Source organism: Dromiciops gliroides, chromosome 2 (genome assembly GCF_019393635.1).
Source record: "Dromiciops gliroides isolate mDroGli1 chromosome 2, mDroGli1.pri, whole genome shotgun sequence".
Taxonomy (NCBI): Eukaryota; Metazoa; Chordata; class Mammalia; order Microbiotheria; family Microbiotheriidae; genus Dromiciops; species Dromiciops gliroides.
The window spans coordinates 345,302,319-345,327,224 of record NC_057862.1 but is presented as its reverse complement, the minus strand read 5'-3'; the positions used below and the strand labels follow the sequence as shown (position 1 = coordinate 345,327,224).

General features: G+C 38.7%; 1 protein-coding gene across 9 annotated transcripts in view; it reads left to right on the top strand.

Moving 5' to 3' along the window:
- FBXW11 (F-box and WD repeat domain containing 11) overlaps nucleotides 1–22,854 on the top strand; it is a 97,216-nt gene extending 74,362 nt beyond the window's left edge. For 5 of the 9 annotated variants that reach the window (XM_043985690.1, XM_043985686.1, XM_043985688.1 and 2 more), the window contains 10 exons: nucleotides 758–944; nucleotides 1,804–1,894; nucleotides 7,661–7,798; nucleotides 9,234–9,352; nucleotides 9,606–9,855; nucleotides 10,848–10,966; nucleotides 11,847–11,957; nucleotides 12,577–12,655; nucleotides 13,795–13,981; nucleotides 20,170–22,853. In XM_043985690.1, the coding sequence (XP_043841625.1) occupies nucleotides 758–944; nucleotides 1,804–1,894; nucleotides 7,661–7,798; nucleotides 9,234–9,352; nucleotides 9,606–9,855; nucleotides 10,848–10,966; nucleotides 11,847–11,957; nucleotides 12,577–12,655; nucleotides 13,795–13,956 (1,256 nt within the window). In that variant the 3' untranslated portion in view covers nucleotides 13,957–13,981; nucleotides 20,170–22,853. Of the gene's footprint in view, nucleotides 1–757; nucleotides 945–1,803; nucleotides 1,895–7,660; nucleotides 7,799–9,233; nucleotides 9,353–9,605; nucleotides 9,856–10,847; nucleotides 10,967–11,846; nucleotides 11,958–12,576; nucleotides 12,656–13,794; nucleotides 13,982–20,169 lie in introns of all 9 variants that reach the window. The other 4 variants (XM_043985692.1, XM_043985693.1, XM_043985694.1 and 1 more) reach the window with 2 other exon arrangements.
- The last annotated feature ends 2,052 nt before the right edge of the window (nucleotides 22,855–24,906 follow it).

Sequence of the window (24,906 nt, the reverse complement as noted above, 5' to 3'; positions counted from 1 at the left end):
GCTCTTACCATTAAGGAAAGAATTAGTGATTGGAAATGGCAGGACCCTTGAGAGAAGTGACTGCCATAGTAACATGCTCACAGTGGTGAAGGAAGTGAATGATGGGCATAGTCAAACACATTCTGCTCTTTAGGAAAGCACTTGATACTAAAGACTGTCTTAGGCACTAGGAAAGGCCATTCTAGCCTCAATGCAACCCCCCCCCCCCCCATCCTTATGAAAGAACTAGAGAAAACCTTGACAGAACAATACAACAGTAAGTACAAATTGGCATTGTCCAGCTCCAACTTTATAACTCTTGGATTATTATTATTTTTTTTACCTTTTCCTTTGCTATGCCTTATCACTCCAATTAGATTTAAACTCCTTGAGGGTAAAGATCACATCTTAAAGGTTAATAAATTTTCTTGAAATGTTAAGCATTTAAGAAAAAAATTTGAAATTTGGTAAGTTGTGATCACAGCTGACCTACAGTCTTATACTCACCCTTGTAGCAATAACCATTACTTCATATTCAAGTACGAAAGGTTTCCCTTCTCCATTCCTTCTCTCCCCGCCCCCGCCCCTCCATTAATGGGCTTCTGGTGTTATTTCTCCATTGTAAATTTGAACCAGATTTATTTATTTATTCTTTTTAGCTATGAGAACATGCAACTAATGCTCCCAAGTTTTTAGTCATCCTTACCAAAACCAAACCAAACTGACACATTTATGCCTCTTCCTTCTGTTTTCTCATCTACTTTCTTTATTTCTGTAGAGCAAGGCTTAGATCACATAGCAGAAAACATCCTTTCTTACCTGGATGCTAGATCTCTGTGTGCAGCAGAACTGGTGTGTAAAGAATGGCAGCGTGTGATCTCTGAAGGAATGCTTTGGAAAAAATTGATTGAAAGGATGGTACGGACTGATCCACTCTGGAAGGGACTTTCAGAAAGAAGAGCATGGTAAGTTTTTCTGCAGCAAGAGCTATTTCATTTGGGTCCTCAGCAAGCATTGCCTACATCGTACTCTCCAAGAAAATATCTGTAAAATCGTATGACATGTTTAAGGAAAGTGAAATTGTGAATTAGCAAAAGTCGTAGCTGAGTTAGGGCTATAATTTTTAACTCTTAAAATTCATTTGCCTTTCATTTAGTCTTAATATTTATTATCCTTTGAATGAAAGCGCTAACTCTCAGTTGTTTACCTCTTTATTAACACTACATGTTATGTTTTGCAGAGAATTCCATAGCACCTTTTCCTTTCCTGAGAGGGCAAAAAAAAGCAGAAGCTCGGTCACTACATTTTGTACCTTATTGGCTGTGGTTCAGAATTGGGACAGAAGGGAAAGGAGAAGTGTGGGAACAGGTGTGGAGGAAGAAATTATTTCTTTGTATGAGGCTTTGGGTTTATCAGTGGATTTCAAATCCTTTGCCCAGTTAAGCACAAAAAGCCAGAGTTTGGTTGGGTAATTTCCACATTTCTCTGGCCTGAAGTAATATCATTAACTTAGCAGCCAGGTACTCTGAACTACACGGCTCTTTTTATAGTCTCTGATTCAAAAAGGTAATTAGGACAGAAGGCTTGATCGATGTATTCATAGAATAGCTACACTTGGAAAAAAGGAAGAGTTTTTTCAGAGGATTTTGTGTGTAAAAATACAAATTACTTTCCAAGTTTCATTTGTGTTTTTAAAAATTTTGCTTTGGAATTGTTAAAATAGTATATTAACTTTTTATGATAATACTAATATTAATATAGATAAAACAATAAATTTTATCTGTGTGCAAAAAAAATGTAATATCTGTTTTGTTTGTTTGCTAGGGATCAGTACCTGTTTAAAAACAGACCCACAGATGGCCCTCCCAATTCATTTTATAGGTCACTGTACCCAAAGATTATCCAGGATATAGAGGTAATTCTATGATTTTTTTTTCTGCTTTCTGGGTTATTAGTATTCTGTTTTCAAATGGGTTCATTGTATTCTTTAATTGTGTATATGCTGTTACAATTATGAAGGCAGCAGCAAGTGTATTCAAGCATGTCAATAAAATGTGTCAAACATATATAGGGTGGCATACCATCATTCCTCAGAGTGGCATCCCTTTTGTAAAAAAAGAATTTAGCATTTCTGTAATGTAAAAGTGATTTCTAAGCTGTGACAAGCTTTACAGAATCCACTGTTTCTTAACATTTGGTAATGTTCCACAAAATCAGATTTTCCCGGGTGTGCCTTTTCTAGGTAAGAACATAATTTTAAATTTCCAAGCCATTCATGTAATGGAGTGGTTTTTCATGAGCCAGAGAAATAAGTCACAGCTTCTTTAAATTTCTCTCTCTCTTTTTTTTTTTTTTTTCATGGAAATGATTCAAATGTGATTCCAAGCTATTGGAAAGTGGGTTTTAAAGAGTGCCCATAACACATAGACCTTTCAGTTATTTGAGCATAATTTACCCAAAGTGGTAAGACTCTGTAAACTTGACATGAAACATTGAAGACGTTTGATATTGCTCATGTGTTCTAATTAGGTAGGTTTTTATTATTTAGCTCGTTTCCTTGAACTGGGAAAAAAAAAGTGTACAGCCTTTTCTCATTAACTCGTTCACATGTGTTCTTGGCAGGTCAGGGTTTCTTTCAGCATTTCCTCCCTGGCAGAAAAACTTGGTCTTAGTCAGGCGATGCAGTATCACCCATAAAGTTATGCTCAGTTTCCCAAATGTGAAGTAATCCTCTCCCCCAGGTGATGGACATAAAAGTTATTGGGCCAAAATTCATTAATGGAGTAACATGTGTTTTTGAGGTTTTTAAGGCAGATGTGAACTAATGGAATCATTCCGTTACGGTAAATATGAGTGTGCCTGGAATCAAATTATTTAAGATGAAAATCCTCATCTTGAATATTTTGCCACTCTAGTGATCAAATATAAAGTAACCTTTAAATGGGGGGTTAAATGTTTCTAAGCCTTTACGATGCCAGTAATAAAGTTTAAGGATTAATTAATCTGATTCCAGGGTCAAAGCTAGGAAAGAAGCACCAACAGTATTATTAGCCAAGAAATGGACGCTAACTTTGCATCTTTGGTTGATTCAGCAGGTCCCCCTTTCCCACCTCCCTCCCCCTTTGTGGCACTTGACAACCATTTTCATTATTAGAAATAATTTTCCTGCCCTTTTAGAATGCTACTTCCTTAAGAGCAGGCTTTAGGAGGATTGTTCAGATTTTATTTGACATTTTTTATCACCATATTTGTTATGATAAGAGTAGTCAAAGCCAATCACTGCTGGAAAATCTTTAGAATAGTGTGGAGATTTGATTGCTATCTCCCCCCCCCCCCCCCCCCCATGTACAACCTAGGCCCAACCCATTTTTGTATGTAAGCAAGATTGACAGATGTCGTTGGCGCTAAAGCTCCTAGCTGCATGAGCTTTCCACAGGCTGAAATAACACTTTAAAGTTACCAGAGGAAACAGTATCAAGATGTGAGAGGAGACAGAGCTATGGGTAGAGCCCAGTTTGACTGACTTCCTCTTTGCGCAGAACTCCAGACCAGCTTGGTGGTCTAGCCCAGTGGTTCTTAAAGTATAGTCTGGGGACAACCACTGGTGGTCCACAAAGTGACTCCAGGTGGTTCTGGGGTGGTTCTCTTATAGAATTAGTGATAATTTCTATGCTTTGGTTTCTCAGATGAGCCTACCCATATAATGCCCATTATTTGTGTTACAATGAAGTCAGTGTTGTTCTTATTAATTTTTATTAGGCTGTTTTGCTCAAACAAGGGGCATTGGGATAAATGATTTTGTGTGTGTGTGTGTACACAGACACAGACCCAAGTGTTCCATGGACCAAAAACCTTTGAGAACCACTTTCCCAAGAGTTGTAACTTGCTCTTTTTCAAAATCAGTTAATACATAAGAGAGTAAGACTGGGAGTTGACTGTTGTCTATTTTCTTCCTATAAGTCATATTGTCTTTTTCTAAACCATATGAATTTTAACTTCCTTGATACCTTGGTTAAATAAGAGGTTTGGATTTAAATGCACCTACCAAATTTTAGTTCAAACAGAAAAAATACTCTAAAAAGGTAGAAACATTTTAGCTTGCAGGCATCTGTTAATTGTTCATTCTGTTTTGTATTGTTTCTTTTGGTTGTGTTTTTGCTTTATATTGATTTTTCAGCTATGTAAATTTTAAAAAATTCTCCCATATTTCCCAGCCTTGGTTCTCTGGTTGAGGGTGGAAGGAAAAGGGCCCAGGTCTGGCTTTCCAAAAAGCAGAAAAGTACAAATTTTAGGTTTGGAATTCCTTCTCTCCATCAACCCGGTGGGAACCAGTTAACCTTTGGATATAGTGGAGGTCTGGTGTGTTCCGTCATAGCCAACTCTCATTCATTTGGGAAATGAATGGGGTTCAAATAGATGACCACTAAGGCTTTTTCCAGCTCTGATATTCCATGATCCTATTACTTCAAACTAAAGATGTGAGGAATTGAATAATATATACACCAAGCACCAATTCTTAGCTTCTCTGCATTCTAACATTTCTACTTATCACTGGTAGATTTTTCTGTCACTCATGATGGACTCTGAGGGCCTCTGAATCCCAATGAATTCTTCTAAGAGCTTAGGACCTTCCCCAAAGGTAGCAGCCATTTTCTCCCTTGGGACCCCTAGTTTTTGAGCATTCTGGGAGGAGTTTTGACTCTTAATTTAACCATGCAAGTTAATGACCTCTTGAACCTCATTTTTTCCCCCTTTTTCTTTTTTTAGCACAAGAGTCAATCTTCTCCCCTTTATCTTCCTTCTAGCCTTTGCTCCTCACCTTTTTTTGTCCAGATTAATTAACCATTTGAAATTTTTGTCTTTAAAATAGACCACAGGTGAAATATTAGTGCATCACTTTGCACCTTTCAGTAAACCACATTTTATATGGTGAAAGTGGGGAGCTTTTTTGTGGTTTGCAAATTTGGTATTAACATTGTCCTGGTTAGAAAATGCTGAAAGTTGCCCACCCACTCAGCTGTATTTAGGCTTCTAAAAATAATGTTATTTCTCCATACTCACACATCTGTTTTCACTCTGTTGCCAATTTAAATGCTGCTGTATATTCTGTGTATCATGGCTTATTTCCCAGTATTTTGAAAATTTGCACAGGGTAAGGGGATTTTACAAGTTCTCAAAAACATGAAATATTCGCCCACAGTAGCCACACCACATTATATCTAAGCAAAATGGCAGGTGTCCACAGAATTACAATGTGCCCCCATATATATGACCTGTTATTTCATTCTCCTCTGGCTTAGATACTTAGTATGGAAATGCCCTTATATTCTCTGCAGTTGACATCAGCACAGACAGTAACATATCTGGTCACTTAGTGCGGACAATTTTGCCTTGATTTCTTTGGCCAATTGTCCCAGCAAGGAAGGAAGAGGTCATCTAGATTAGACACTAATATACTTTTGCAGTCCTAACACTGGTCTAAAAGGCACACGGGATAGAGAAGAGTGTAGATGTCCAAGAGCTTTTGAAACTGTTGGCTTCTTTGCATTTAGTTCATCCAGTGAGAATTAGTGATTAATAATTTGCAGGTTTTATATACTAACTAACCTTTCTGTCCTGCTAGCACATGACTTTGAGGACCCAAAAGTGAGTTCCTTGATTGCTCTAGGCTCTATCATGGGACTAGTCGATAATAGAATATGTTTATTAGTATCCTTTCAGTAATATTGCAGGTTCATACTGTCATCCTGAAAAATTCAAACAACTGGTAATATGGTAATTACCATGGGAACAGGCTTCTTAATGGTCACTGAAAGTTACATGGAGGTGATGTCTGTCACTAGCTGTCTGCTCTAGGAGGTTAGTCTTTCTAAGCTCCCTTCTGTAGTGTCACTTTCCTTGAGGAGCCGAACTTTTCCTTGAGGAGTTCTTAGAGAAAACAACCCATTCTCTGAGGAGGATGGAGGATCCAGGGAACCCAATTTTGGAACTTCTTGAAATGATCCATCTAATCCTTCCATATTTATTATAAAGCACACTTTTTACAAAAACAAAAAAAAAGGCAAGGCAGTCTTCCTTTTGTTCAGCTTTGAGCTGTTTAAAATTTTTTCTCCATTCTTTTTTTTTTTTTTTAACTTGATCTCATTGTTTGTGAGGTCTTGTGGGGATTTGTGCCTTTAAAGATGGTGAAACTTTGCCCTCTTCCCAGGATTGCCTTACCACGTAGAAGATGCAGCTCTCAACCTTGCACATCCATAATCATCAGTGGCTCAAGGCTCTCTTGGTGCTGGGAACTTCAGGGACATTACTAGGAAAACTTTAGAGGGCACTTGGGTTAGAAAGCAGTAACCTTCTGCTATGACTGCCAGACTTAAAATGTATTATTTATCACACCTGTCTCCACCATCTCCAAGTACTGGTTTTAGTTTGTAAAATTATTTATGACTTCAACCCACATAGAAATTATCTGGTCAGCCCTCAATTTTCTCCACTAATGGAAGGTAGCAGGGATGGGGAGAGTCTCAAACAGTAAGTAATATATAAATCATTTCTACTTGGCTTTAGGTGTACATTTAGGCTTAGATTTGTATGTGAGTGTATAGGGTATTCTGGGAAATCACTTTACTGAACTTCTTCTTTGATGCTTTGACTCAGGAGAATATAGGAATTTGCTTAATTTCCTCATCCTGATCTCTTACTGCATTCCATCCTTTTATCTCTGCTTCTTGCTGGTGAGCCCTCTCTCAAGGGTAGGGATTGGTTTCAGTGTCTTCTCCATGGCTTGTAAAATATGAGTACCTACAGATCAACCATAAGATAACAACAAAGTCACTAATTCAGTGCTTTCTGTGATATCTCCCTCTACTGACAGTGATAGAGCCTCAGTTGGAAGAGACCTCTGCTTGTTGTACAGTTCACCCCCTACCTCAGCAAATAATAATAAGCACAGTTAAGCCAGTACTACTAAAGCATAAGTAACCCTTTCAGCAACCTAGTAGACTTAGGTTTTCTTAGTAAGTAGAACAATTTTACATGCCCTTTGATCCTTAAAAATCATCCTGTACAGAATAATTTTTCTAAAACATGGTTTTACAGTTATCACTACCCTTCTCAAAAACCTGTAGTTCCCATTAGCTGTAGAACAAACTCCATTTATCACTAGCTATCTGGTATCACTACTTATCTTTCACATATCCTGTTTCCTCAAGTAAGGTGCATTTTCCTCAAAGGCAGCGACCTTATCCCCACCTACATAAAGTAGTTCTACGCACTCCTATAAATGTTGGATATATTTTGAGTCTTTTGTCCTACTTTATTACCTATTAGGCAATCAGAAACACGTACTTCATTTAAAAAAAATATATATATTTATATAATATATATATATTTATATAGTATATATATAGTATATATATAATATATAGTATATTATATATATACTATGGCTGAAAAGATGATTCTTTAATTGTATTGAGTTTTCAGGGCCATTTTTCCTCAGCTAGAAAATCAGAAATCTAGCTGGGTAAAAAATAGAGAATAACTTTGCATGAGTTTGCTCATAGAGTTGTTTATTTCTGCAACCTGGAGATCCATGGAATGATATTTTTGGAAATGGGATAAAATTCTGAAACTAAACTGAATTCTTTCACACATCAAAAATTGATTAATTTCTTTTTCCTAGACTATAGAATCTAATTGGAGATGTGGGAGACATAACTTGCAGAGAATTCAGTGCCGCTCTGAAAATAGTAAAGGTGTCTACTGTTTACAGTATGATGATGAAAAGATTATCAGTGGCTTACGGGATAATTCTATTAAGGTGAGTGTATCTGCTCTTTTTAAAATTGTAATTATTAATTTGGTATCATATGTGATGACAGTTTTTCTGTCTGGTCCAAATGACTTAATATATCTAGCCTAGTCACCCCTGGCAGCCTTTGTATTACCTGGCCTTGTCCTCACCTCCAGAGACAGACACACATACACAGAGATACAACATACACACAAAGATACAACACACACACACACACACACACACACACACACACACACACACACACACACACACACACACACACACACACACACATGGTTTCAAACTCCAATGTCAGAAAATGCCAGTTTTAACTTTTTTTGGGGGGGGGGGAACCAACTGCTAGCATAAATTGCTATTGGAATGATTCACTGAATTGTTTGTTCTGCCAAAATGTCATTAGCATTTGCTGTTTGTGAGAAGTACCCAAGTAGTGCCACAAAATAATGGTTGACAAATTTTAATTCACGATATGAATTCAGTACATGAAACATTAACATGGATTTTCCTGGTATAAATTTGATGTGATTTATATCTCATTTAGTAGCCTAGAGGTCAGACTTGGAGTTGGCCTTTTGTAGGCTTCATTCTCTCTTTTTTGAATTCATGTATGTATGTATGTATGTATGTATTTATTTATTTTGTGGGGCAGCAAGGGTTAAGTGACTTGCCCAGGGGTCACACAGCTAGTAAGTGACAAATATCAGAGGCTGGATTTGAACTTAGGTCTTCCTGAATCCAGGGCTGGTGCTTTATCCACTGTGCCACCTAGCTGTCCCTTGGAGGCATCATTCTTCATGCTTAACAGAACATGGGATTTTTTTTTTTTGGTAGGTTTAATCAAGGTCAAGTGCAGAAAAATCTCTTGTTTCCAAGTATGTGAGGAGAGACCAATCTGAATTATACACTGTCCAAAGAAAAACAGTTGAATTGTTTTGAATTGTTTTGAATCTTCTGAGTCTGTTAGGGATATGTAACATATAATGACTACGCAAGAATAATTTGCAATTAGCAAATTGTATTTCCTTTTTAATACAATATTTTTTTCTTTGATATCCACGATTGCTTTGTTTTAGATATTTGGCTTTTCTGCTCACTAGTCAGTTCTTTAACATAGAACCACATAACCTTAAGTGACTAGATATCCTCTTGTCTCTCTTGATTGGTGTCAGTACAGGAGATAAAAAGGTAAGATGTACAATGGCACAAGGGGCATTGACGCTATAAAGGGAGAGCCCAGACCGCCAATCATTTGGCAAAAAGTCAACAATGCTCTTTGAATTATTTGTGTATTCCTCCCTTTCCTGCCATTTCTTAGCTGATAAGGTAATACAAATGTTTATCTGTCCTGTGGTTTAGAAAATCAAGTAAGTGAAGCAATTGCACGTGTCAAAAAAGTGATTTACTAACATTTTGCGTGATCTACCTTGTGTCTCAACAGATTTGGGATAAAACCAGTTTGGAGTGTTTGAAAATACTAACAGGACACACAGGTTCAGTCCTTTGTCTGCAGTATGATGAGAGGGTTATTGTTACTGGCTCCTCAGACTCCACAGTGAGGTGAGCACAGGGAAGCCACATAACTGAGCCTTCCAGCATGTCTGAAAAGGTGTCTTCCTTTCTCCTCTTCCCTTTTGGGAATGGACTTGGGGCAGCTTTCTTACCCTGGTCCTTGAATCTCCCCATTGTCAGCTGCCCTTTCGCTTTCTCTGTGCAGCTTTGTAGGGCACTCTCTTTCTCTTGACACCACCAAGAATCTGACCTAGTTCTCATGCCTTTAAACCTAACTTAGTCTAACTTTCTCTCCTTTTAGAGTTTGGGATGTGAACACAGGAGAAGTTCTGAATACATTGATCCACCACAATGAGGCAGTCCTTCACCTGCGCTTCAGCAATGGCTTAATGGTGACTTGTTCAAAGGACAGGTCCATTGCTGTGTGGGACATGGCGTCACCCACTGACATCACGCTTCGACGTGTATTGGTTGGCCACCGAGCAGCGGTGAATGTGGTTGACTTTGATGACAAGTATATTGTCTCTGCTTCTGGTGACAGGACCATTAAAGTAAGTTTATAGGGAAAAAATATTTCAACTTACCTTCATATATTTATTGTTCAGGAACTTGGGACACTGGGGAACATGGGTACATTTCACACAATGTGGAATTGACAGTACACAGAGAAAACCTCTTTCAGTATCCTCAGAGTGCCCCCTTCTGGTCATTTCACCCTTTGAGCTCTTAGTCACAGGCAAGAGGCATGAACAAATGTTAGATAAATAACCTTTCATTGTCTGTTGAAAATGTGTCCTGTTGGTGGGCCATTGTGGTGTGTGTGTGTGTGTGTGTGTGTGTGTGTGTGTGTGTGTGTGTGTGTGTCTACGTACATGTACGTAGACACAAAAATATATACACACAAGGAGATACATAATACAGACATATTCATACACAAGAAAGTAGAGGAATCTAACAGGGCTGTAAACACTTTTAAGAGATGGAATGTGAAACAAGCAGAGTGGCCCTGTGTAGCCTGGTTACTTTTGTACCTCATCATTTCTCTTCAGAGAATGTCTTATGCAGATGATTTCATAAATTACAAATTATTCTACATAAATAGGGCTGTGAGTCATTGAAGAAAGAGCAGAAATAGTGAAGGGAAAGACTAATGGGTGGGGCCCACATGTAAAAAAGGAGCCTCTTCAGTCTGTGGTTGGTTGGCCTTTGGAGGAAAGACATAAGAATCCCTGGGTTGGAAGGGATCCTTGCCTTCAGGCAAGTGAGTGTCTAACTCCTCCTGGATGAGTCCTTGTTTGTTCTTTTCAAGATCTCTGGAGATGGAGATTCCACAGCTTCCCTTTGTATTCCATACCAATGTTTTATAAAACCGCGTTGGGCAAAAAAGCTTTCTCTACATCCAACTTGTCCTCTGAGCTTCCAGTTTTTCAGTTTTCACATTTTTTTTTAAAGCAAATATTCTTTGAGCTTGTAATTTTTGTTTAAAGTACTATAGAAGGACTTTTTGTGTTCAGTTGCTAAAAACAGATCATTTATCCCACAGGTCTGGAGCACAAGTACCTGTGAATTTGTTCGTACTCTGAATGGGCACAAACGTGGTATTGCCTGCCTTCAGTATAGGGATCGACTAGTTGTGAGTGGGTCTTCAGACAATACTATTAGGTGAGTGGAAATGAATCTCTACCATGTTTTACATGAATACTAGTCACTTGGGATTTATACCCAAAACATTTCAAGATTTGCAGGGGAAACAAAGCTTGTATTTAGGTTTTTAAAGACTGCCTTTAGCTACCTGTATACCTTTTTCATTTACAAAAGATTCTAAAATTCTGTGGATTTTTACTTAAACGCTGAATCTTGGCACAATGTTTTTCATTGTAGATATGATACCAGCTATTGTTGGCATAAGAATGCTAAGAACTTTTGTTTGAAGATGTACTAAGGGATAGTTCTAGAGCAGTAGTGTGACAAGCCTACTTACTCTTGAGTTGACCATTGGAGCTATGTTCCATTTTCCTTGTCTTCTATTTTTCCCTCTTTTTTTTTTTTTTTTGGTGATTATTTGTGCGTCTCTCTTACATATGGCCTAGAGAATCAGTGAGTAATATATAAGCTAGAGGAATAAATAATAAAAATCCTCTTAACCTCAATATTTGCTGTGGAAATCACAGATTAAAAATAGGGTATGGATTCATCCACAGCATTTAAATCTCCCAAGTCATTACATAACTGACAGGCATCTCTCAATGACTGGAAAATGTGCTCCTTAGTCTAGATCAAGGAATAGACAATCTCAGCCTCACTTGCAGGCATCATCAGAAAAGTAGAAACCATCACCGGAAATATAGTCGATCACATTCTTTACTAACAAGAAAGCAATAATGAGAATTGCTAGGTATCAAGTATAACACAAGTAAGTTTTCATAATTAAAACATATATTCCACAAGGAAGTATTCTGTGCTGTATATTGTAATCATGTATTATGAGAAGACAAGAAGGCAACATGGATCGCTTGCATGACAGTATTCTTTCTTGTTTAAGGCTATGGGACATTGAGTGTGGTGCCTGTTTGAGGGTTTTAGAAGGGCATGAAGAATTAGTCCGGTGCATCAGATTTGATAACAAGAGGATTGTGAGTGGAGCCTATGATGGGTATGTGTTTAAAACAAACGACTATATTGTTACAATTCTATCAGTGGTGACCTTATAACTCTAAGAAATATAGGAACGAGAAGTTCCTGGGTAGTAATTTTTCTTGCTTATACTCCAATAACATTTCTCTGTCCAGAAGGCCTGTGGGTGGCAGAATAACATCATTAGAGCCTGTAGAGCCCAAATCAGACCTAGCTATCCATTGACTTATAAGGCAGCTATTGCTACTAAATGTCATCTCTAAAGTCCATCCTCTCCAGGATAAAATGTAGGATGGCCAAGAGCAAAAATCATGATTCAGTAAAATTCAGCAGATTTATCTTTATACACCAACTATGTGCAAATCACATAAAGGATGATCCCTATCTTCAATGAGCTTGGGGGGAGAAGAGCAGGATGGAGAAATAAGACATGTATCCAAAGTAAAATGTATTCACTTCATAGAATGCAAAATGTAAATTCACCATCAGCCTTGAAAATTAGAAAGTAAGCTCTATAAGCTCCACTTTAAGAAGAAAAAATGAGCATTGAGCCAAAATCAGGTTTTATATTTCCTATCATTTTATTGTTTTTTTTTCTACTCAGTAAAATCTTAATTCACATTATTTTTATGTTATAGAAAAATTAAGGTTTGGGATTTGCAAGCTGCTCTTGATCCCCGGGCACCAGCAAGCACATTATGTTTGCGTACATTGGTGGTATGTATTTTTTCCCCCTCTTGTATGTATTGAGGCCGTATGAAGAAACATGTCTCTTTGCAGGTGAACCTACATCACAAGTTAAAGTTCTTAAATCTTTCATGCCTTAAAAAGTACCTTCGGGGCAGCTAGGTGGCACAGTGGATAAAGCACTAGCTCTGGATTCAGGAGGACCCGAGTTCAAAGCCAGCCTCAGACACTTGACACTTACTAGCTGTGTGACCCTGGGCAAGTCACTTAACCCTCATTGCCCTGCAAAAAAAAAAAAAGTACCTTCAAATGAATTGGTTTTGTTAATCCAAATCAGAGAGAACTCGATATCTCTGTTCTAGTAAGACTTTTTCCAAAAGTATATTGACCCTGGAGTTGGAATTGAATAACTGGAAATGCTTCTTTGAACTTGGGGCAGTCTTCTGGCCATTTAAAAGTAGGAATGCCTACTTCCAAAAAGGAAGGTTTCCAAAACACCTAAAAATGTAGGGCACAGATATAAAGCTATGGAGTAGATTGAGGACATGTGCTCTTGGAATGGAGAACAAAGTGTTCCAATGATGGCTTCTGCGGTAAAGTTCCGAGGCCATTTAATGCAATTTTGTGTCATGGGTTCTTTGGCAGTCAAGTGAAGCCTAGGGATCCTTTCTCAGAATCATACTTGTAAATGAATACAGTAAAACCCTTAGGGTTATAGAGGAAACCATTTATATTGAAATAAAGATATAAACCCTCCACAGACCTTCGTTGACCCCAGGGTAAGAGCCCTTCATCTGGGCCCATACTCTCATTTTACGGATTAGGAAGTCCAGCCCTAAAAAAGGGAAATGACTTAACTGTACCATGGCTGGAAGGAACCTTATCTTCTCTAGTCCAGTTCTTGTCAAATCATGAATCCTGTTTGTGAGATCCTTAGTTCTCACACGAAGCCACTGCTTGAAGAGTTCCCGGTGACAGGGAAGACATTGCTCCCCACTGGCAGTCCATTCTACTTTGTGAATAATGTGCTCTCGAAAACCTGCCGGGAAACCAGTAACAACTGCAGTGTGTCCTCTGATACAGTACGGAGAATTCCATAAAGTTTAGAGCTTACGTTAGTGGTGTGGGGGCAGATCTTACTTCATTAACAAATCTGTTTGGTTTTACAGGAACATTCTGGACGGGTGTTTCGGCTGCAGTTTGATGAATTTCAGATCATTAGTAGTTCCCATGATGACACTATTCTGATTTGGGATTTCCTAAATGTGCCCCCCAGTGCCCAGAACGAGACCCGTTCTCCCTCTAGAACATACACTTACATCTCCAGATAACAGTCTGCACTTTCACCCACATCAGGTAAACCTTTTTGTTTGCCATTCCTAGTTTATGTTTGTTTGCTTTTTGCTGTTAAATTATTGATTCAGATGCTGCAAATGTGATATCATACAAGTTGAGTCATCATGATCAGGTGGTCTTCATTAAATGCTTCCTGTCACTATGAGAGGACTCAGAAAAGTAGGGGATCAAAGCCCATTGGATTTGGAGTGTCCCATGTTTCTTTCTTTCCTACCCCTTTGACTGACTGATTGGACTAAGCCCTTACTTATTCATTTGCCCGTGCTAGGTTTACAAACAGAAAAGCAGGTCCACCCCTACCCTCAAGGAGTTTATATTCTAATAGTGGTGGATCTCTGTCTCTCATTATATATATATATATGAGTATAGGCTAAGGAAAGATGTTTTCATCTGGAAAGTCATAGATTTAGAGTGGAGTCATGGGGCTCTATTTAAATTGCCACTCCCTTTTCAAAAGCAATGGTAACATTTATTTGATTATACATTTCTTTCTCTCTCTCCCCCCCCTCCCCCAAGCGGTGGGAAGGAATGTGGGGGATGAGGGGAGGTGTGTGGAGTGGAAAGGAGTGTGGGTACGGCAGGCTGGCCTGGGGCCAGAGTGTGAGCTCCAAAAGTCTTCCAGGGTACAGGCTCTGAAGTCCCCTTTGGAGAGTGAGGCATTAGGCAGTCAGCTCTTCACACCTCATTTTAAAAAAAGAAAAATCCAGTGCTAAAGGAAAACCATAGAGAGAATTCTCTGCCCCTTGTCAAGACCAAAGAGGAATCAGGAGAATGCCATTACTACTGGCAGATTTCTTTGAATCCACATCTTATGTCCTCAGAGCCAAATACACACTAACTGTTCTGGGCTTCTTGGAGACTGACTGGAATCTATGCCTTTTTTTTTTTTTTAGCAGGGCAATGAGGGTTAAGTGACTTGCCCAGAGTCACACAGCTAGCTAGTAAGTGTCAAGTGTCTAAGGCCAGGTTTGGACTCAGGTCCTCCTGACTCCAGGGCCAGTGCTCTATCTACTGCGCCACCTAGCTGCCCCAAATCTATGCCATTTTTAATGAGACTTAACTGAAGATCCAAAGGTTTTCATCACATTAGTATTCAGTATTTACTTAGACACTGTGGAGAGTGATAAAATAAGAAGACAAGATCCTTTACTGACATTAGGAAGCCTATCCTCAACTGGGCTAGATGAACCTCACAAACCTAAGAACCTAAACAGTAGAAACGTAGCCATGGACATACAATGCACAAATGTTCAGAATGTTCCTGAGAAGAGGGAAAATACACCACTTCTGCAGTTTCTGATGTTTACTCATATTCTTCTTTTTTTTTTTTTTTTTTTTTTTTTTTTTTTTTAGTGAGGCACTTGGGGTTAAGTGACTTGCCCAGTCACACAGCTAGTAAGTGTTAAGTGTCTGAGGCCCCGGACTTGAACTCAGGTACTCCTGACTCCAGGGTTGGTGCTCTATCCACTGCGCCACCTAGCTCCCCCTGCTCATATTCTTAAAGCTTAAAGCTTTCAACTTGGGAAAGCACAAAGCTCAAATAAATTTGAGGCTTAAATTTTTTTTTCTGTTGCATTTTAATACCATCCTCTAATAAAATTTCCCAAATTAAATATATTTTTGAATAGTTGGTTTATAAAATTAAGCCCCAAACAGGATTCCTTTAGTTGAGATTAATAACTACTTCTCTATGATTATCTCGTAGAGGAGGAAGAGAGGTGGGTGTGTGTGTGTGTGTGTGTGTGTGTGTGTGTGTGTGTGTGTGTTTTGCCCCCCATTCAAGGAATCTAAAAACAACTCTGTAAAGATCAATCCCTACAGTGTTTTGTTATGACGATAAAACTGTAAATCAGTGGAAAATGTTATCTGCTCTTTCAGGTGGTGGGTCCCAAAGACCTAACACAAGCAATGAACCTCTTTTACAAGGTTCCAAATGTGTTTGCTTCTTCAAAGCAAATTGCTTCTGACAGCCCTGGCAGTCAGCTACAAGGATTTTATTGCCTTTTTTTTGAATTCTTTTCATTTATTGTAACATGACAAAAATTGTTACCATATGATATGCTAAGATGCTAAGATCTAAGTACTAAAAGAAAAAAAACCCCACTCTTAAAGATGCTTTCACAAGAAGTGAGAGTCTCCCAGCTAAAATTTAGCGAGGCTGGACCTTTGTTCAGGAAATGTAGGAAATGTAAGACTTAGATTTATTTGCAAATTCTTTATTAATGCTCATTTATCTCTGGGAGAAAATGCTCCTGAGTTATTTTTATTTCTATTTTGTGTGATTTTTATTAAACATGTTAAAATAGGGGCAGCTAGGTGGCGCAGTGGATAGAGAACCGGCCCTGGAGTCAGTAATACCTGAGTTCAAATCCGGCCTCAGACACTTAACACTTACTAGCTGTGTGACCCTGGGCAAGTCACTTAACCCCAATTGCCTCACTAAAAAAAAAAAATTAAAAAAAATGTTAAAATAGCCTTTCTTTATTATTATATATCTTTAGTACATTCTGAAGACAACTTACCAGATCCAGATACAAGTTTAATGGATAATGGTGTTATCTGTGTTGCCTCTTTTAACTTTAAATTTGTTTCCCATGGGTTCCAACAAAGCAATACATAAAATTTACTTTCATCCAGAATACTTGAGAATAGCATGTCCTTATTACTTGTGTGTGTGTGCGCACTGTGGTTTACTGAGACATATATAGCATAAGTTACATTATTAATTTTAAAGAATGAGAATACAGTTAAAGGTATCCGAGGATCTTAGGATATGTCAAGGTCACCGTTGTGAAAATTGATCATCATTGTATAATAATGATTCTGATTACTTGGGCTTTATGGTTGCCTGGATTCTGGAAAATCAAAACTTAATGTAGGTTTCCTTTTTATAGAAACTGACATCATGATGTAATTTTCTAACATCTTGATTTAAAAATTTTTTGTTGTTGTTGTTTTTAAGAACCTTTTTTTATTACAAATATAGGACTTTATTAAGATAATGGTTCTAATTGTACACATTTCCCTAGCACTTTAGGGTTTACCAAACTTTCCCTCACAACAGCTCTGGGAAACAGGCAGTGTAAGCATTTTTATTCCCTTCTTATGGAAGAGGAAATCATGTTCAAAACAGTTTAAGTGAATTACCAAAGACTTTGTAATCTAGTGAGTGCCAGAGCGCAAATCTCTAGGATCACTATACTATGATGTGTGAGTACACATCAGAAAAAGGCTGTATAGAACCAAATACCACATCATATAGTATAGACTAGAAGAGTTTTAGGATTTTATAGAGATTATGGGCCAGGGTCTTCTAGGGTAGTTTGGTCAACAAGATATGAATGGGATTTCTAGCTAGCCACTGTGGAATATCCAAGATAAGACTAAGAAGGATTAGCAGGAGTTAGATAGCATGTATAGGATTTTAGAGGTGGGAGCTACCCTAAATTTTTTTTTTTTCCAGAAGAACCTGATCACACAAGTGAAATGATTTGCCCAGTCTTGGTGCCAGAACCTAGGTCCACTGAATACCAGTCAAGTTCCTCCCATAGTTCTGTGCTGCCTTTTTGAAATGTGTTGCTTGCATAACATAGGGAAAGAATCTCTCTACTTGTCGAAACTCTGCCTATCCTTCAAGGCCCTGTTCAGATCCCCCTTCCTTAATGCATCTCTCCTATTCCATCCAAATGGTTATAATCTCTCCCTCCTCTAAATCCTGTACTTTGTACCTGTTTATGGACCTTCTAGTCTACCTTATATATGCAATTATTTGCTATCTCCTTTACTAGGGATGGATGTTCCTGGAGGGTAGGGCCATTGTTTCTTTTTTTGCTTGTTTGTTTTGTTTTGTGGGGCAATGGGGGTTAAGTGACTTGTCCAGGGTCACACAGCTAGTAAGTGTCAAGTGTCTGAGGCCGGATTTGAACTCAGGTAACTCCTGAATTCAGGGCCAGTGCTTTATCCACTGTGCCATCTAGCTGCCCCAGGGCCATTGTTTCTTACTGCCCTTGTTTCTGAGATCAGTGTGGTCCAGGGACTTCAAGTCTAGTTTTTCCAAGGAGATCTGAATGGGATCAATAAAGGTGATCCATAAAGATCTGAATTCGGTTTGAATTTTTTTTTTTAATCATAGACTCATTTTCCTGAAGGAAAGGGCAGCTTGTTATATACATTTGAGGGATTAAAGCTTCCTAAGAAATTAAGATAAACATTTAGACTTTCAGGAGGCTCATTCCAATATATTAAAAAAAATTGATGTGGGAGAGATCCTGTGTGACTTGCCCAGGGTCACACAGCTAGTAAGTGTTAAGTGTCTGAGGCCGGATTTGACCTCAGGTCCTCCTGACTCCAGGACCGGTGCTCTATCCACTGCACCACCTAGCTGCCCCAAATTCTTGGCATCTTGCATCCCATTAGCAGAAATTCCCTAGTAGTGATCATTTCTCTACTTCAGCAGTTCGGTAATAATTTATGCTTATAACAATGAAAACTTCCTGTAGTAGCAGCCTGGTGGGCCTGAGTCAAGTCAGGGACGCTCTGGCCCTGAGGGGAACACTATGACCATGGAGAAACGTGGTTGATCAGCTTGTTGGCGTCAGGTAGAGATCACTCTTTCCCTGGAGAAGCCAAGTAGTTGATTAACCAGGTAGTGGTTGTTCAAACAGATAATAAAAGAGCCACCCAGAAAGCTGGGCTCCTTGAATTTACAAAAGAGCTTAGTTGGGGGCCAGTCATGTTTGCTGTGTGATTAGGACCAGGTAGTGACAATAATCTCAAGTTAGAAATGTGGAATTTTTATTATTCATATATCCAAATAGCTAACATCATCATTTTCAGACTGCTGTAACTTTTCAGTCTTAGGTCTCTTCTCTCTCTTCTCTCCCCGGCGGGCCCCCCCCCCCCCCAACACACCCCTTCTCACCTCTATAAAATTGTGATCTCCTTTGTTCGAGGGGTTAAGTGACTCGCCCAGGGTCACACAGCTAGTGTCAAGTGTCTGAGGCTGGATTTGAACTCAGGTCCTCCTGAATCCAAGGCCGGTGCTCTATCCACTGCGCCACCTAGCTGCCCATCCCAGCTATACTTCTGTGGCTGTCTGATTAAACCTTCTCAGGTGGTGAAGTTAAACTTCTCCCAGCCATACCTGTGTGTGCTGTCTGATTAAGGAACATGCCATAAACTGTGCCTCCCTGGGAATTGAAGTTTAGGCTTCTTCTCCCGGTCATGCCCCCTGTATGCCAAATTATAAAATTTTTACTAAAATTTTGATTGTATTGTGTGGGCAAGTAATTCTTTGAAAGAGGAATGTTTCCAAGAATCCATCTAGAGGTAACACTTCCTCTTGATTATAACTGTCCCAGAATGGAATTGACTGCTTCAGGAAATAGAGGTCCTCCCTCCACTGGAAGTCTTCATTTGGAGACTGGATAGATAGCCACTTTCAGGAAAGTTGCAGTTAATTTCTGGTCAGGTTCAGGTTGGACTAGATAAGAAGGTCTCCCTTTTATCTTAGCTTCTGTGATTCTATGTCACCTGAGGCATTTCTTTTCTTTTCTTCTTTTTTTTTTTTGGTGAGGCAATTGGGGTTAAGCGACTTGCCGAAGGTCACACAGCTAGTAAGTGTCAAGTGTCTGAGGCCGGATTTGAACTCAGGGCCGGTGCTTTATCCATTATGCCACCTGGCTGCCCCACCTGAGGCATTTCTTGGTCTTGAAATATCTTCTCAATCATTGAAGAAAGGCTAAATACTCTAGTTCTCTTGTATGCATATTTTATTGTATTCACAGTCTTTGCACATTGGTTAACTACATACAGAATAAATAACCAAGCACTTGTATAGAACTTCGAGGTTTACCAAGTGGTTTGCAAATGTTCTCTCATTTGATGCTCACCTAATAGGTAGCTACTATTATGCCCTTTTTACAGATGAGGAAACTGAGACAGACTGATTAAGTGACTCACCTAGAGTCACACAGCTGTCAGGTGACAGAGGCAGGATTTGGACTTGAGTCTTCCTTACTGACTCCAAGTCCAGCACTCTATACATTGTGCTGGTAGCCCTATTTCCCAGAATATTTGATCAGTCAGATCATGCTGTAAAAAGAGGTTTTGTATTTTGATGGTGGTGTTGGGGTAACATGAAGGTGAATGTCACGACATCTAACATGTCTATTCTTTGTTATTTTTAGGGTTCCATAGTCTTGAACTACTGGCTACACAGCTCTCACGTGCCCACAGGTGTTCATTCACAGCTGAGTATGAAGTTGGAATTGGTTCTAGATGCTGTGTAGAGGCAAAGCAGCACAACTCTAAATTCTCATTTTTCTTGTGATCTCCAACTCCTGACTGTTTACTTGGAGGCATTTATGACGGTCACACCGACTTCAAGTACATAAGAAAAAGCCTGTCCTTCCCTGCCATGAAAAAAACCTAATGCTTCAACTGTAAATTTTTCATATAAACTGAATTTACACTCTGTTTTACAGAAGTAAATGAAAATTCAAGAAAAGACTTGGCCTAATTTATATTGCTTTGCACTTTGGTCTGACTTTAAAGAACAACATCACATTCTCCGATGAAATTTGGGTGCCAAACACATGCCCAGAATGTACATTGTTCCTTTCAGACGTCGGCATCCTCCTTTTGACTGTACGAGTTACTCCGCATCAAGAACTTGTTTTATAAGGAGTGTGTTGGACGTTTGGAAATATTTCTGGATTGTTTAATAATATTTTTGGATTTTACTTTATTTCTGCTCCACTTACTCCTTTTAATTTAAAGAATTGTAAACCAGATGATACTATCTGCCAACTGGTAATATGGCACTGGCTTTTCTTTTATTAATGGCCCTCTCCTCCTGCTTTCCTCTGTTTTACTGATATTTGATATAGTCATACCTTTACATGAGTGCTTGCTCCTAATTTAAAATACTGTATCAGCATGTAGATAGAATGTACATAACAGTTTAACCTCAAGGTGTATGGAGTCAGGGCCTCCTGATCCCGAGACACTAATGCAGACTGTATTAGCACTTAGCCACGGGATATTCTCAATGACTGGCACCCAGGGGTTCATGTGGATCAACTAGAATCCTCCGTGCAGTATTCATAAGATTTTTTTTTTATGGGAACTATGTTTTAAAATGTAATTTCTAAGCTTAAGAAAATTAAAATGTTTTGTTTCTGTTCTGCAGTATGTACAATAGATGTACCTTTAAAAAAATTTTTTTGTTTGTTTCCTTAATGGTATTCTGAAGTACTTACAAGTTAGTGTTTTTTTTTTGTTTGTTTGTTTTGTTTTTGTTTTTTTTAAATGTAGCATCTACTTGGCTCCACAGTTGAACAATGTCTCGAGTCAGAATTTAAATGTATTTATATTTTTAATTTTACTCTTTCTGAATTGAAGTAGTAGCTCTTTCAAGATTCTGTTGGCTGCCACGACTCTGTCTGGGTCTAGACTCTGTCTAGTTTTCAGGCCCTAGCCCCAGGCCAGTTCTTGGTGCATGTGCTGGTATGTGTGGTTCCTTTGTAGTTTTGTTATTGGACATCTCCTTCACCAGGCCTCTTTTGGGGCCTCCATCTTAGGCTTCCTTGCCTTTCATTCTCAGTCTCATGTATTTCGTGGCATGCTTCTGTGGGAAGGGATTACTCACAAATGTCATTTCTCTTGATTTGCTTCGTATGACTGCAGCTTTCAACAAAGGATTTTGTTTTGTTACTCTTAGCTTCCAAATGCACTAAAATTCAAGTAGGTGTGAATGACATTGTCACATTGACTGTCTGTGGAGATCAGATTGGCACTGACCTGTAGCTGGCGCGCTCTCTCTCTCTCTTTTTTTTTTTTTTCATGTACAATGTTATGTTTTATTTGTCCTTTGACATTTGTTTTAATCCAGGAATGTCCATGGTATTTAAAGGACCAATAAATTAATATTAAAATGCAGTGAACAAGCATGGCTAGCAGTGGCATCCTCTTGTGGATCAAACCTCTTCCCAGCGAAAGCACACACAGATACTACCAAAGGGCAGATTGCTTTGCTATATTTTATCCTTTGCATCGAGAAAAAGTGTTGGGATCAATGTGTAGTTTCTCTTTTCTTTTTTCTTTTTCTTTTTTCTTCAGTTAAGCTTCCTCCTATATGTTACAAGTGATTTCTTTCTTTGAGTGATAGAACCCCAAAGTGCAGAAGTAGGGTGACCGTTTTGTAAGCTTGACAGTAGTTGGTGAAAGTGACTTAATTTTAACCCTTTTCATCTTAGAGCTTTAATATTAAACCGGCTAAGAAAAGATGCTCTTGCAGCCCAGAAGAAAATGGTGAATTGTTTGTTTCTCAGAGAAGAGCAGCGTCCTTTTTTATGCATGTATAAAATGGAAATTCTGCATTTTCCTTGGGAGATCATGGTGTTTTGAACGTGCACACAACTTTTGAATTGTGCTTACTAAACCAATAGCAGTGGACTTTGTCTTTGGCACCCAAGGAATCTGACTTCGGAGATTCCTAGTAGCAATTCCTGGCTGCACTCTGGATTTGGTTTTGCTAACCGTAATTGAACAATTGTACATTACTGCTATATTACTGTTTAAAAGCACTGGGATAGTCTACTTCTAACTTGTAATGAATTATGTTTGCCAATTATCTGTTTGAAATAAGTTTGTGTCTGAACAGCTTATTGAAACCGTTAAATTGTACAGATATTGTTCATGACCTAAAAGCTTTGTACTGTGGAATGTGCTTAATAAAAAAAAAAAAGTTTGACCCTTGTCCAGGAAATTGCTAATATCATTTTTAAAAAAATTCTGCATCACAGCTAATCTGGCTTCATGCATTTGTTACTTCAGATACTAATTTAAAGCTAATAATCTTAATAAAATATTCCTCCTACTATTCTTGTTAAGGAATTTGTACAAAAATACTGTAATATGTTATCAATAATTCAGTGACATGTAATTGAGGCTTAGAGGGTTTTTTTTAAACATCTGCGTTGGAAGATGAGGTTGAAGGTCAAGTGCTTTCAGTATAGGAGAGCTCTATGCCTGTGATGATGCAGTTACATGCCTTGAAAGGTATTAGCTAGAAAGCTGACTTGAACCTTGTGGGTTGTGGGGTTAGGCTATCATATACCTCTCCTTGGCAAAGGCTGCCTTCTCCCATATGCAAAATTTCTTCCCCAGAATATTGAGCTTAAGGGATGAATATTGAGTTAAGGGATGAAATATGAAACAGGCACCTTTAAGTGCTCTTTGTCGTTTTGATTTCGGTGAAAATTCAACTTTTTGATCTCATCACTGTGAAAGAGGTCCATGAAGACAGCTGGAGCCTATTCAGCTTTTGTGCATCAAGAATGAGATCTTGGGGCAGCTAGGTGGCACAGTGGATAGAGCACCGGCCCTGGATTCAGGAGTACCTGAATTCAAATCGAGCTTCAGACACTTGACACTTACTAGCTTGTGTGACCTTGGGCAAGTCACTTAATCCCTATTGCCCTTTAAAAAAAATGAGATCTTGTGGCTCATGGTAATGAATCATCAGGATTTAGTTGAATTATCCTTTCAGGCAGGGGTTACATTTTTGTATCATGGCCTCCTCTGGCAATCTGGTATTTGCAGAATCATGCTTTTTTGAACTAAATTTCAGTTCAAAGTTTGAAAGTTAAAATGATTGTTTTTCCTCTACCCAAGTTTTTTTTTTCTTCTCCTCTTCTTCTCCCCCCCCTCCCCCCCCTGCTCCCCCAAGTTAACCTGTCAGCATGGATCCCAAGTTAAGAACACCAGCTGTAAGGCAGAAAGGACACATAGATTTTGGACTCCAACCAGGATAGTTACAAATTTATTCATTAGTACATTGTTATTTAGTCGTATCTACTCTTTGTGACCCTTTTTGGGGGTAAGTTGTTTTTTGTTTCCTTCCTATTTTACAGATGAGGAAACTGAGGCAAACAGGGTTAAGTGGCTTTTACACTGCTACCCAGTTAAGCAAGTGTCTAAGGCCAAATTCGAACTCAGATCCTCCTGACTGCAGGGTCAGCACTCTATCCACTGTTATCACCTAGTTTTCCCCATTTAGTACCTTAAACCCATGATACCTTAAAAGCACTAAGAGGAGCCAGATTACTCAAGTAGCTCAAAGCTGATTAAATTTTATGAATGGAAATCTTTCTGAAATATCACTTCCCTGTCTTTTTAATTTGTGCAATCTGAACAATTGAACCTTTTTTTTAATGGTTCTTTGAGGTATCATAATGGATGTTTCTTATTTTGCTGTGCCTGGAATACAGTGATTCCTTTGGGGCCTTTGGAAGCATTTAAGGTTATTTACCCATGTACTAGGGTGGCCCCAGTTTGCTCTTTAGTGTTCTTTTCTCCTTTTTGTGGCTTTTCTCTCACAATTTTTGTCAGGATGTCAGTAGAGCTGTGCCCTACTTCTTACAACCCAGAGTGAGTCTATAACAACTCTCCTTCCCTCTTTGATTTCTTGTAACCCCACAAAATTATGTGGAAGTTTAAGCATTAGCTCTTGTGGGGGGCAGGGGTGGGGGGTCCTAAGGACCTCTCCTTTGAGTGAAATGCATTAATTTTAACACCAGGATGGACATCAGTGGCGCAGGACCCTTTTTTGGACTGCAAGGGAATGTCCTGATTCTTTTTGTTCTAAACTGGTCGGCAAATAAGAATTCTTTATAACCAGTGTCATTAAATTCAGAGCAATAAATTTATCTTTTAATTTTAAAAAATTCTAGATCAGGATGATATGGCCTTAAATATAAAAAAAGTTCCAAAGAAATAAAAATGACATGAGAGCTTTTAAAAAATGCCACAAAGATACCATGTAGAGGAAAGCACACTGAACTAGGAAGTCACATCTAGGTTCTGGTACTGGTGGACCAGTCTTTCCAGCAGTTAAGTCCAACAAGTATTTGTTAAGTACC